Source organism: Trachurus trachurus, assembly GCF_905171665.1.
Source record: "Trachurus trachurus genome assembly, chromosome: 21".
In the NCBI taxonomy this organism is placed as follows: Eukaryota; Metazoa; Chordata; class Actinopteri; order Carangiformes; family Carangidae; genus Trachurus; species Trachurus trachurus.
This window is the reverse complement of record NC_139899.1, coordinates 28,726,230-28,740,965: the sequence shown is the minus strand read 5'-3', so window position 1 is coordinate 28,740,965 and position 14,736 is coordinate 28,726,230. Positions and strand designations below refer to the sequence as shown.

Here is a 14,736-nt window from a genome sequence, read left to right as displayed (position 1 = left end):
CCGACGAACCACCCAAGAGGCAGAACTTGGCCGTAAGCCCACTGGACTTCACCACGAGCCCTGAAAACAGCTGCTAAGCCCCCGAAATGAAAACCAAACACGTTTCACTTCTGTTGCCAAACTGAAGTCCACCCATGATGAAGTCAGACCGAGAGGCGAAGACCCCGAAACTGGTGCAAACTGCAAAAGGAAACACCTCGTCGTTGTTTCTGCAGGACTTCATAAATCTGCACACGGCGACAGGATCGGGGTGTGGTCGTGTTGCTGCTGTTGCGTCTCACCACACAAACCTCAGGTCTTTGTCTGCAGCGGTCAAGTTCAGTCAAGTCTCTCTCACTGAGGAGGGGGGAGGAGGAGGAGTAATCCGGTGTGTGTTTTACCTCGGGGTCTGACGGCTGAATGTCAGGTGGCCAGGTGGCTGCTCAGGTAGCTTTTGTGAAATCCCCCGTTCCCATGGAGAGGGCGGCTCAATCAATCACACGTGTCTGCTATGAATCACCTGTGTGTGGTTTTAATGGGGTTGAATTCGAGGCGTGACTGCACTTGCACAGAGGCCAGAAGGTCACGACATTCAGAATAAAAGCGAATCATTGTTACTGTAAATCAAACCGTTCCCAGTTACTGTTGAAATGAGTCATTTACATCTTTAGTTACTGTAAAAACTGTTTTTTCTTTTTTTAAACTTCCATGTTTGTCGTCTTATTGCTGACAAATGAAAACCTCCAGTGTTTGATCGACTTGATTTCACTGGTTTTCCACCATCTTTATTTCCAATACAACAGAATTAGCAGGTTAAAGCAGAAGTAAGCGATCCAGTGGTTTTGTCTAACTTCCTGTCAGCAGATGGAGTTAGCAGTCCACGCCCTCGTCCCTACGTCACCACATTCACGCGCATCCCTTGGCTGCACACACAGAGAGGACCGCCCCTTTATGCCGTTCTCTCTCCTCATTGGATAAAGGTTGTAGGATACAAGGAAAGTTTTCTCCTCGGCTTACAGCAGAGCAGAGTGACTGACAGACCCGTGTTTCAGACCAAACACTCTATAGAAGTGATTGCTGTCGGAAGATATAACTATTTAAGACTTATATTAACATAAACATTCCGCTTACTTCTGCTTTAAGTTTCACTCTCCTGACAAACAAGACGAAAGAGAACGTGTTGAGCTGTGTTTAAAAAGTAGCATGAACTCTGACTCCGCCCCCAAAATCCCAGCTAATCCAAAAATGGGCGGGACATGTGTGGAGCCAAGGCTTTGGTGAACTCCAGTTTGTGGGAAACATGTCACTCAACGAAAGCCTGTGCTCAGTTCTACATAACTTTACATTTGAGTGGAATTCAAGCAGGTGAGTTATATATAAAAAATCTTATCATGTAAACGTTTATTTCTGTTGCACATTTTTACACAGGAACATGGTGACTGACAAACTGAATGACTCCTTGCTGCAGATACAGTCTAATAGTCGTAACAGGAAGTGCAGCTTTCACACCTCAGTCTTATTTTTAGTTTTCAGCCTCAGAGTTCGATGCTGATCAGAAAACATTTCCTGTTTATTTTCTTCTTCTTTTTTTAATCTACATGCCTGGCTCATCTCCTGACCCGACACCCCACAGCTCTTGTTGTAAACTACAAGTAATGTAATTTACATTGTTAAGTACAACAGTTAAATTTCACACTGTGAAGACGTGCAGAGGAAAACTTTTGCTTCTGATACAAAAGAAATAAAAAACAACAGCTGGTGAGTGACGTTATACGAAAAGCAGCAAAACAGCACTACTTTTTTCCCACTTTTTTTCTCTTAAAAAGTCAGTATTTTCTCTCTGGTGTTGCTGGTGATGCTCCCGCTGCCTGGGTGGCTGTCGGCCAAGACCTTAACAAACACCAGACTGGCTAATTGCTGCGTGTTCAAGTAATGACACATAAAAACACTAATGCAAACCACAGACTCCGTGTTGCAGGAGGAAAGATCCCAGACCTTCGTCAGCTGACACGGCGACGCTACCGGCTGCTGCGTGTTTTAAATCCATGATTTATTGTCCAATCCCAGCTGTTTTCACACAGTGAGTCGACATCTCTCTCAGGCTGGTGAAGAAATACAATCGATTATCTCATTAAAGCCTGAGCTCACGAACCAGGGCGGAACGATATGAGGCATTTTGTAATTTTTTTTTTGCAGATATTGCAATTTAGTGTTTGTTTTTTGTTTTTACATTTTTGCTTTGGCAGACAAAAATTTAAAAATTATGTTGATGTGATTTTTTTCTTGAGTTTTACACTCAAGAAAAGTGACACTGGGTGACACTTTATAATAAGTACACACTATTAAGCATTAGTTAAGCATTAATAAATGTTTATAAACTACATACTAATGAGCATTCATGTGTTATAAATGATGAGTTTAGTATTTAATGCTTAACTAATGCTAAATAATGTGTATTGATTATAAAGTGTTACCCAAACTTGTTATTTTACATATTTGACAGTAGGATTTGTTGGCCAACGTCTATGTAGCAACTTAATGCTTCAGTCATGGCACTTTTCACCCTTTATCAAAAAAACAAAAACATCTGGGATTCCAATAATACTTCAACTAATAAAGTATATCGGGTTGGTGCCATTTTTTTGTATTTATTGCAAAATATGTTTTCAAAAATGTGTGTCTTTGACCTCAAGTTAGATTAGATGGGGATATTTTTTATTCTTTTTGAAGGAAATAATAAAACAACAGAATCATAGAGTCAGTGAAGTTTTGTTTTTTCGTAGAAGATGTTACCTACAACATCTGGAATGTGACTCCAGCTCCAGCTGAAGCTCCTGCTCACACGACAGCAACAAACTTTAGTCTTCTTAAAACCAACAAAACTCTTTGTTTTAATGAGGAGCTGACATGTTTGTGGTGAAGTAGTGTGGGTTTGATGGAGGAAGAGTCTGATTGGAAGAAAACATGTTTTGATTCTGACAGCAGAAGCTGAGGCTGCACATATTTTCTGGATGGTGAAAGTGGCTCATTACCTGTGTTTCAACATGTTCTTGCTGCTGCTGCTGGGATACCTAACGCTGCCTCTTCCTGTCGCTCTGTTTTCAACCTGGACTGCAGCTCTGTGACTCCGACAGTGAAGCTCAGAGACACTGAGGAGGACGGCCTCCCTCACCGAGCACCACTTCCAGTAATTCTCAGCACGAATAAACACATATGTTCCAGTTTACCCTACAAGGAGACGCACACACACACACACACACACACACACACACTGAGATGCACCAGTTATATTTATGGGGGTTAAAAGAGGGTTTGTGCAAGTCTGGAAAATGGAGTCACGCTATTTCTGGCGACTGCAGACTGCTGAGTGCTGAGTGCTGAGATCATTATTTAGAATCAGCTGCAGCGCTGGCGGAGGAGGAGATGTGGGTCAGGGGGGCAGGAGGAGCAGGAGGAGCAGGAAGTCACTCAGGAGACGAAGCCGGAGCTACACGGCACCACGGCGTCTTCAAGAGCCGTGACGGTGTCGACGCTGATAAAAGCTGCCAAACACTTTAACACGATGACATCTCTTCTAATCTGTGATCTCTCTCTCACCTGCTCCCAGAGGATTTACCTGTTGAATCTGGTCCTGCTTTAGATCACAAGCTGAGACTTTAAAGAGGAACTATGCAGGATGTCTACCTTAATGAAGCAGCTCCAGAGTCCTAGTTCTGGTTAAATCAATGACTTGTAACTAGTTCCAGGGAGAATGGAGGCTCTCTGCCTTCCACCTAGCGTCTCTTGGCTGAAAACCAACCTTGTAATCTCTTGTTGATGACAGATAAGACTACACAGATTTACACATGGTAACATGGTAGATTCATGGATTGATTTCTCACCGGCTTAGTTGTTGAAAACAAATGCACATGGAGGAGAGGAGGGTTAGAGACACAGAGGAGGAGACACCAGACCTGGAGAGTTTATCTTTAATTTACACAAAATCTTTAATTTCTGTTTGAATTTTCATTTTCAATCAAACTGTTATGACCGTTTTTGCAGTTTTATTGCTGTTTTGTTGTTGTTGTTTTTATATTTTTGTGAAGCACTTTCTTACCTTTTTAAAGGCGAACGATGCAAGTCTGTTTTGGTCACTTTTTCCTCTACAGCTCCCCTACAGTTTCAGACTGCATATTTTCACATCGTAAAAACTGATAGCTAACCCTCTTCCCCCCTTCACTGGCCATGTGCATTTGTTTTTAGGCCAAGAGTCACTAGGTGGAAGGCAGAGAGCCTCCATTCTCCCTCTAACAAGTCATTTAACCATCACTATTACTCTGAAACTGTTTAATTAAGGTAAAAGTTTTGCATAGGTAATCCTCTAAAAGAAAAGAGCTGTATAAATAAAGACGAATATAATCTTTATTCCAATCTACTGTGACTGAACTTGGAGCTTGTTTATATATATATTTTTGGAAATATCTCTGGATTGATAATAGTTTTATTTCCAGCAGTGGTTTTAAATTACAGCTGCTTTGTTTTGAGTAAACACGGGAACGACTGGCCAGAGGTTGGAGGTTGGAGGTTGGTTGTAGCAGCTTCACCACACCGTCTGTACCAGTGTCACACATCCGCGTTTGCTCAGCTGCCACCGAAAAGGGAGTTTTTCCTTCTCCACTGTCGTTTATGGCCGGAGCTGCTGCCAGGTCTGGACCGTCCTCTGTAAAGTTGCCCTGAGGTAAAACATGTTCTGATTTGGCTCCTTATAAATAAAGTTGAACAGAGTTGAACTGGAAACTGGAAGAAAAAAGTGCTGAGGTTTGATCCTGAGCCGAGAAGTTCTTCTGGAGGTCAAAACTACAGCTGCTTGAAAAGCAGGAGGGGAAAATCCAAACTAATATTTTGTAAGACAGGAACTTTTTCTCTCTTTTTTTTTCTTTTTTCTTTTATTTGATTACTTCATTTCATTTCCTCTCATTTCTGACTGTTGGCTTTGGAAAATATTGTTGTGATAATAAGAGATCAAAGCTCAAAGAGGAGAAGGTTTCAGATCCAATCAGAGCTCATTTGAGTTTCACAGAAAGATGCTGAAACTACACACACACACCTCTCACTGTGGGTCTATGTTGTCACCTCACATGGAGCTGCCACAGACACTTCACCACCTAACAACTGTGTAGCTGCAGGTGGAGGCTGCTGGAGTCTCTCTAGATTCACATTATGTCACATTTCACTGGCAGAGACAGAAGGAGAAGCGGGAAATATTAAAAACGCTGCTGGTTCTGTTCTCCCAGTCCGACTGTAAACTCAGAGCTGAGCTGGGTTTGGCTGTTCAACACACACACACACACACACACACTTAGAGTGACTGTGCCCAGCAGGTGGAAACTGGGCAGCACTTTACTGTCTGACTTCTTCTTTACTGACACTTAACAACCAGTAAACCAGGCTGCACTTTAAAGAGCTGCAGAGTTTATACGATCAACTCTATTCGTTTCTATTTAACTCTATTCTACGTTTTAAACTAGAGTCTCTTAGTTAGTAAAGTAGTAGGAGCTAAGGTCAGCTAACAAAACCTACTTTTACAGGAAGGCTTTTTTTAGTGTTGCTCTGTTGTTTGCCACCTTTATTGTTTTGATTTAGATTTTATTTCATTTATTCTATTTGTTTTATTATCAATATTGCTGATTATGGTTTTATTCTTTTATCCTGACTGTTTTATCTCACTCCGTAAAGCAGATCAGGCTTTTGCTTTTATGTTTTTCTAAATGGTTTTGATGACGGTGTTATTTTTACTTGATCTGTAAAGCACTTTGTAACTGTGTTTGGAAACACAGTTACAGTATTTTCCATGGGGGCTGAATTCAGCTGCTGTATAAACTCAAACATCCTGTTGTTTCCTGCTCGCACGATCTGGAATCTAAATGTCAAACGTGTTTGATATTTGATTAATCATCACGTTTAAAGTCGCTGCCTGAACTTGTCTCGTGTGTCTGAGGCTGCGGTGAACTTATAGATCCTAAGACAAACAGAAGTCCACTGATGAAGATCAAGTCGTGCAGCTAAAAGCTCTGGAACAACAGTCATGAGATTATTGAAGTTTTAAAAGGGAAATAAAAGAATAAAGTGACTTGACTGAGTGGAGGAAGAAACTACTGTAAAACTGTGAAGAGACGAAGCTACGACATCAAACACAGAGACAACAACATGGACACGTCTGATGTTTCAGCTTCAGTCGTTGGTTAAAGAGCCAAAACTCACAGACAAAGTTAAAAAGAGACTGGAAGAAAAACAGGAGGTCATGTTTTCATCCATGCTCTCTGTTTGTTTGTTTGTTTATTTGTCAGTGGGACGACACCAAACCCACTGATCCATGTGGCAGCAGACCGGGTCAGAGCAGAACTCATCACACACTGGTGCTGATCCAGTCAAAGACAAAGAACCAGGACTGTGTTTTGTTTGTTTTATCACTTCCCTGAACATTGTGTCATCAGTTTGTCAGGAAACACATAAAAACTACCGGTGCAGATGATTATTGTCAGATTACTAGAGTCAATTATAATGATCCATCATCGCCTTGATTTCATTTCCGTTCCATTTTTCAGTCGGTTCGCCCTCTGAGTTGATTTGAAACAATAATAAACGTTGATTTTTTTAAACTGTTTTTGTTGCGATTTAAAAAAGAGTTATCGTGCATCCATAAAAAAATAAATAAATCACAGTTGTAGATCTGTTCTCATGTTTCCAAGACAGGAACATTAACACAAGCGATGAATAATAACTCCTTTTTTCCACCGATACCGATAACCGATAACATACTGTAGTTTATATTAAAAAAGATGAGAGATGGAGTGTTTAAAGATCAATTTAACATCACAGTTCTGCCTCTGACTTAACTTTATAATATAACCAACATCATAGCTGTTGTTTTGTGATGACAACTCTTCCAAAAATCTACATTTATTATTGTTTTGAAATCAACTCAGAGGGAAAACGGACTGAAACTAATTGGCTGTAGTAAAAAATTTAATTATCTGACCTGTTTGTGTATTTTGCCAGAAAATTATTAGCTATCAATATTGGCCAATAATTATCGCACATCCCTAACTAGCGCAGGTATCAAACTAACCACAGCAGCTGAACCTCTGTGAGACGCTCAGAGAAACAACAACAGGAGGGGGACGAGGACGACGACGCTGCTGCTGCTGATTTCCTCTTTAATAAAACCCCACGGCTTCGGGCGTTTCATGCTTCTTCTTTTTAAAACCGGTCGAGACTTTCCCAGACAGAGGACGACAAACGAGCAGCTCTCAGCGCAGTGTGACCAATCCAGGTGGAGAACAAGAACAAGAACAAGAACAAGAGCTATTTACAACCAGATGACGGAGACGAAGGAGAAGTTATTCCAGCTAAACAAACCTCTGCAGAGATTTTACAGCTTCTTACTCCACAATAATTAACTGACAGATCCCCAGGAGGAGGAGGAGGAGGAGGAGGAGGAGGAAGAGGTGCATGAGGAGGAAGTGGGTTGTTTGGTGTCATTAGGAACTCATTACGGCTCCACACTCTGGAGCAGCGTAGTCAGATTTCAGATTTCAGATTTATTTATTTTTGTAAAAATGGGAACAGTACATATTGATGGACCTTGACATGTAAATATGTGGGATTGTAGCCAAATGGCTAATTTCCATCCCCAGTCCCATTGGCAGGTTGATGTTAGACATAAAAAACAATGACGATAAAAAGTACAAAAGGTAAAAAGTACAAGAGGCAGGACTAGGACAACAAAACACCTTGACATCTTACACAAAACATATATGAACGACATAAACATAAACCACCAGTTAACTGACCATAGACGGTTAAAAGAGTGGGTGGGGACCAAAAGATTACTGAGAAGTTAAAAAGTGCTACAGTGCTAGTTAAAGTGCTATGTGCTAAAGTGCTGTCGACTGTTAAGATTTAATGACGGACACAAACACAAACAGACACAACGTCCTCGTCCTCTTCCTCCTCCTCTTCCTCCTCTTCCTCCTCCTCCTCGTCCTCCTCCTCCTGCTCAGCTCAGCGTGTCCGTCCGTCCTCCACCAACCACACGCTCCCGTTTCCACCGGCTCTACATAAATACAGGCGGCCATTGTTGTTGTGGGATGGCGCCAAAAAGCTGGCCCCACTGTCACAAAGCGCTCTCTGTGGTCTCCACGGGAACAGTTGTTGGCCTGGGGATGAGCCAGTAGTTGCCCCCCCTCGTCCCCCCCTCGTCCCCCCCTCGTCCCCCCCTCACTCTCTCGGGCCAGGAGGGTCTCAGTCTCACACCAGAATGCAGAGTCTCTTGGACTCGATGTTCTGGGAACACGGCGGCTTCGTCCTCGGCCAAAGCTTTTCACTCTGAGGCTCGGTGGCTGCAGAATAAAGCAGAGAGAGGACGAGAGAGGACGAGAGAGGACGAGCCGGACAGAGCTGGACAGAGCTGGACGGAGCTGGACAGAGCCGGACAGAGCTGGACAGAGCTGGACAGAGCTGGGCAGAGCTGGGCAGAGCTGGACAGAGCTGGTGTCAGGACATGAATCCCTGATTAACACCATATTTAATGTCAGGGTGGTGAAATGGAGCAGCGGGAGTGAAGGCCACAGGCTGCTGAATCACTGCTAACAACAACAACGCTGCTGCTAAGAGTCGACTAAAGAGTAAAACAATTATTGGCTGAAAGCTGCACTTTAAAGTCAGTTATCAAGCGTCTTACTCCCATTTTTAGTGAAGTGTAGGACTGAATCTGAAGTGTCCGTCTCAGAGCTGAGTTACCACAGTACTATGTGCCCTAAACTGAATTTTAGACGACCTCACTTCCAAGTTCATAGGAACGACCAATCGCTGAAGGAAATCCTTATAGAAATGTCTCAGTGAATAGTTAAATGGCCAGTAGAGTGTGTATATTCAACCATAATTTGACAATAATCTACAAAATATATACTTTGGGAATGAATCAAATAGAAATGTTCCTAATCTTTGCAATTCATTCATTCAGTGTTACATTGTTGGTGAGATGACGTGATTCCTGCTCTGTCCAAACGGTATTGTTTGATCAACGTCATCAAACAAAGACACAACGTCCTTCAGTGCCGTCTCCTACTGGCAACTCCTCACCACTGAGGACACCTCTCAAGGTCTCTAAAATATCAGGGGGAGGAGGAGTGATTCTTAGATTTGAGGAAGTTAATAAATTGCTTTTATTCTTAAGTTTGAGAGTAGGACTAAATATTCCACAAATTCTCAGCACTTAAGACTAAAATGTCTGGTTATTATTGTAACTCATGAAGACCAAACACAACAAATCCATGTTTCTCTTTTAAAGAGGAACTCAGCTCCATGTTTCCCTTAATGAAGCAGCTCCAGAGTCCTAGTGCTGGTTAAATAAATAATAATCAATGACTTGTAACTGTGACAGATAAGACTACACAGATATACACATGGTAACATGGCAGATGATAATAACGTTATCCACCGCTCCATGGATTGATTTCTCAGCGGCTTTGTTGAAAACAGATGCACATGGAGGAGAGACCGGACTTGGAGAGTTTGGACATGTGACAGATTAAATGTGTTGTGATTCCCCTAAAATTAGCATCAGGAAGGTGAAATCTGTTGTGTTTTCTTCTGTTTCTGGTTCAGTTTTAGTCGTATAAATGTTCGTTTCGGTCACAGTTTGGACAAAAGATCTGAACAAAGAAGACATATTGAATCAGATCGCAGCAGTAACCCAGACACTGATTCCTACAAGCTGAGATCGTAACCAGTTAGAGGAGGAGGAGCCAGTAGAAGTACAGATTCACCTGACGCCACCTCGTCCTTACAGCCTTTAGTTATTATGGAAACATGAAACATGAACCATATGAAGCCTTTTATTGTTGTAAATCACCGCCTGTTCCCTGACGTTCATCCACGTTAAAAGAAAAATCATGAAATGTTACAATAAAAGCTCGACAGATCTGAAAACGTTGATAAATGTGCTTGTTTTTCCAACCACAATACTATACAGTATGACTTCTAAAAGGCAGAGTCAGTGATTTATAATGAAAGTTAAAGGTTTACAGTTTCATGTGGTTTCTATTTCATGTTTCTTTTCCTGCTCTAGAGGCCGAGGGAGGAACGAACCCCCTCAGGTTTTAGGAGGTTGTTTTAGAGGACGTGGTTTTTTAACGCGGGGCTTTGAATCCGTCACACATCCCTCATGATAAACCCCGGATCCTCCTGCATCTCTCTCTGAGACAAGTGTTATACCACAACACGCCCCCCGAGGCACCAAACCCCAAATCACAACACGAGCCAAACATCTGAACGAGTTGTGCAGCTGCTGCTCTGAGCTCTGAGCCTCGGCCAGCGGGGAGGGGACACACCCAGAGCAGGTACAGCAGTGACTCAACATCATGAATCTGCATCATGTTTAATTATAACCCACAGCCAGCAGCGCAGCTAAAAGGGTTTCCAGCCTGTTTGATGTCGGCTTGTACTCTCATTACGCTCATGTGCGGTCTCTCTAAACAGCTGTAGTTTAAAAAGAAATAAAAAAGACACCGCCAGGCAGTGACATGATCGCACAAGTCTGAAGCTCGGAGCTCGACTCCTACCTGAGCAGAGGACGCCTTTGTGTCGGGCGCAGGAGAAGTCGTCGCACTCGCAGAAGCTGCCGTAGATCTTTCCGAACTCGGACTCGTAGCAGAGACACTGGTTGCAGCTGCACTCGCCGCGCCCGCTGCACATCTGCTTCCCCTCGGCCTCGCGGCAGGCGCTCAGGTAGATGCTGCTGGCGTCGCCCTCCTGGCACTCGCAGCGCGCGCCCAGGTAGCCCGGCTCGCAGCGGCACGTCCCACACTGGTACGTTCCTGCAAGACACGCGAGAAGACACCACACCGGTTACATCCAGTTCTGGATGCTCTCACTCTGAAATGTTTCCAGTCTGATATTAAGGTCAGATATCGGTCCAGATATTGAATAAATAGATCGATCAGGTATCGGAATTATGGGGTCGATCCATTGTGACGTGTGCTACACCATGTTAGCCTCGTAAACCAGCCTCTGGCGGAAATGCATTTCATTTCATTTCATTTCGACGGAGAGTCTGGCCTCATTCCTGCTGTAATGTGTCATGTGCCAGCGGCAACACATAAAGGGCAACAACATTTTACATGTTAGTAAAGTTGTTAATGTTAAAGTCAAGCCCTGATGTCCTTCACTGTCCTCCACATGGCAAAGTGTACAGTTTATTGAGTCAACAGCATCAGGTATCGGTATTGACATTAGGACAGAAAAAGCTGGACTGATCAGTGTATGGATGCACTGATCAGTCCAGCTTTTTCCGTCCTTTCTGTTTCAGGAAGCCGTTTTCTGTCCGACCTGATTCACTCACTCAGTCATTCTTGGCTTTTACAAAACTGTCAGTAAACAGAAAAAACACAGACGAGGACTGAGGAGTGTGAACTGAATGACACATTAGGGTTTTTATGCCCTTGTGTTCATAAAAGAGAGAAAATCACCACAGACTGTTTAATGTAATCTCTTCTCTTGATAAAATCTCTTTTTCACCATTCTTAAATATTGGAAATATGTCTGTCATGATATCAAATATTCACTTAAACACCTAATAGTGACCAAAATAATTTACAATAACCATTTAATCATGATATTTAAAGGAAATTTGAATCACATAAATCTTGGTGAATAAATAAATTGGTGAATGAAATTAGTTTAAGGTTCAAGTGCAGGGAGGTGGAGAAAGAGTCTGTGACCACAACTACACAGAAAGAACAATTATACTTCATGGAGAGTGAAAAGGCATCGAGATGAGCTGATCAATAAAAGCTCTAGATCTGCCGTTATATTCAACACAATATCAGTCTGTTCCCTTCCTCCACCCTTCTTTTCTTCCCTTCTCCCTTACTTATTTCCCTTCCTTCCTTGACCCAATCTGTTCCTTCCCTCCATTCTTCTTTTCTTCCTTTCTCCCTTCCTTCTTTCCACCATCGTTTTTCCCTTCCTTCCTTCCTTCTTCTTCTTCAGCTCTGGCTTCAATTGGGTACAGCCACATCCTCTTTAGAAGAAAATGCTGAACACTGTCCTCCAGAAAAAAAAAAAAAATCCTTCCTTTTTGACCCAATTGACCCAATCTGTTCCCCTCCTCCATCTTTCTTTACGTCCTTTTTCCCTTCCTTCTTTCCACAATCCCTTTTCCCTTCCTTCCTCCCTTCTTTCCCTTCATCCTTAATTCTTCTTCCCTTCCTTGGCCCAATCTGTTCCTTCCCTCCATCTTTCCTTCCTTCCTCCCTTCTTTCCCCTCCACCCTCCCTCCCTTCACCCAGGAGGAACAGGATGTTTAAGAGTGAAAATAACAATGTAAGTTGATGGTGTGGAGGTAACGGTGAAAGATCTGCTCTGATTGGACTTCACACTGTTTTGACATTGATACATGTAGAGAGGAAGTATGTGTGTTGGTTGTCAGATAAGTGTGTGTGTGTGTGTGTGTGTGTGTGTGTGTGTGTGTGTGTGTGTGTGTGTGTGTGTGTGTGTGTGTGTGTGTGTGTGTGTGTGTGTGTGTGTGTGTGTGTGTGTGTGTGTGTGTGTGTGTCAGCTCTACCTATGGAGCTGCAGATGCTGCTGTTGGTCCGCGCCGTCCGGCTGCAGCCGCAGTCACACTGATAATCCACCGACACCTCCAGCCGGTCCCTGAAGCCCACGGGCTTGATGGTGAAGCTCTGGTCGGTGCCGCGGGGGGGGCAGCTCCGCGCCTCCACGCTCACGTTGAAGGAAACCTAGAAGGCAGAAGAATAAAGAGTTGTACATAAATAAATAAAAAACAATCAACTTCCTGTTTGTCCAGAGGTTTAAACAACAGCATCAGCATCAGTCGACTCCTCTCATCATCTCTTGTTTCCATCTTTCTCTCTCCGTGACCTGATTCAAACCTTCGTGTCTTTTCATTGGAGCAAACACAACACCACCCTGTAAATACTTGGCAGCTGCCAGCTAGACTGTGGGCGTGAACTGCACACGACCTCGCCTTGTGAAAGTGGGACATGACATCAGACCAACACCCATCTGATTGCTCTGAGGAAGGAAGTCGCTCCCTCTGGTTTTCCTTTTTCTTTTTTTCTTTTTCCCCCTATTGAAGCTGTTTGTTCAGTGGAGAGCTTGTGGGTTTATTGACTTGACACCAACTCTGCACCATAACTCACTGGATCAGATATAAAACGATGATCATGAGCTGAAAAAAAGCCAGATTTCAGCTCCAATTTGAGTTTATTTACACCCGTGCATAAACACACACACACACACACACACACACACACACACACACACACACACACACACACACACACACACACACACACACACACACACACACACACACACACACACACACACACACACACACTGTTCATGATTCAGTCGACACAGACAAAGACAGTGAGATTCAATAGTCTGATGGTTTCTGGTTCAGAGATCAAAACTGTTACAGAGGAGGAGGAGGAGAAGGAGGAGGAGGAGGAGATGCTCGCTCGGCTTTGAAGATGTGACTGGAAGCACTTGACCCTCCAAAGACAAACTTCAGACTTAATCCAAAAGTAAACATTCCTCCCTGGCTGCACCTGCTGTTCTTGGCAAGAGCAGGAAATCTCTCAGTGTAAACACATCTATGAACCGCATCAATGGAAAAAAAAAAAAAAAAAAAAAATCTGCTGCTGCTGTAAATACTGTAGATCAGATATTAACTGTGTTCACTGTCAATGGGATTGTGTTTGTGTCTGGGGATTTACTCTGTGATGCCTGACTGCAAATAAATCTTTAAATGCACTGGACCAATGGGGAATTAAACTGTTCTCCTTGCCACAGTCTAAATAAATACTGTAATTAATGTTTGTGTTAAAGCTCCATACAGTATAAAGGTAGATGTTTGTGTTAAAGCTCCATACAGTATAAAGGTAGATGTTTGTGTTAAAGCTCCATACAGTATAAAGGTAGATGTTTGTATTAAAGCTCCATACAGTATAAAGGTAGATGTTTGTGTTAAAGCTCCATACAGTATAAAGGTAGATGTTTGTATTAAAGCTCCATACAGTATAAAGGTAGATGTCCATGTGTAGTGTGATTATAAAGCAGCTCTAGGTTCTATATTAATACTGTGAAAGTATCAAAGCCTCAGTCCACAGAGAAATGCACACAGCCTGTATTCAGAAACTGAGCCTTAAAACCAGCCGTCAGGACTTCCTGTCACTTTGTGATGTCACAACTAAGCCCCGCCCCCTCACCACCTGCACCCACCATCCAACAATTTTGCAGGATTTGGTTTCTCTGAGTGTTTTATTCTAAAATCTGCTCTATTTTTATTGGACCACTTTAGAAAACAGTCAGCCAATCAGAAGAGAGGCTCAGAGCCTCCTCTCTTCTGATTGGCTGACACCGACCTGTTGTTACTAGAGCTCCAGAGAGAAGCTGAGAGAGGAGATGGAAAACTACACTGAGATATGAGAAAACCACAATATATGTATCTTCTTCTTATTATTAGGGATCAATCCTTCAAAATAAAACTCAGGGAAGGAAGAAAATATGCAGATTTTAAACTCCGTATTAAAGTGGGTCGTTTGTTTGTTTCTATCTCAGCTTCCACACACAAACACAAGCCGATTCAGGCCACAGGAAGAGGCTACGTCACATGTCGGCCGGACTCCCCCTACTCCTCCTCCTCCTCCTCCTTCACTGCAGCGCGGGAAACAAGTTAACGAACAG

At 42.9% G+C, this 14,736-nt stretch overlaps 1 protein-coding gene across 2 annotated transcripts in view; it reads right to left on the bottom strand.

Moving 5' to 3' along the window:
• The window catches only part of itgb5 (integrin, beta 5), a 168,599-nt gene that overhangs the window by 128,247 nt on the left and 25,616 nt on the right, over positions 1 to 14,736 (bottom strand). For both annotated transcript variants that reach the window (XR_014596318.1, XM_083997046.1), the window contains exons 10-11: positions 12,587 to 12,761; positions 10,584 to 10,838 (exon numbers count right to left, since the gene is read on the bottom strand). Coding sequence is in view for 1 of the 2 variants with exons in the window: in XM_083997046.1 (XP_083853172.1) it covers positions 10,584 to 10,838; positions 12,587 to 12,761 (430 nt within the window). In the remaining variant the exon portion in view is untranslated. The remainder of the gene's footprint in view (positions 1 to 10,583; positions 10,839 to 12,586; positions 12,762 to 14,736) is intronic.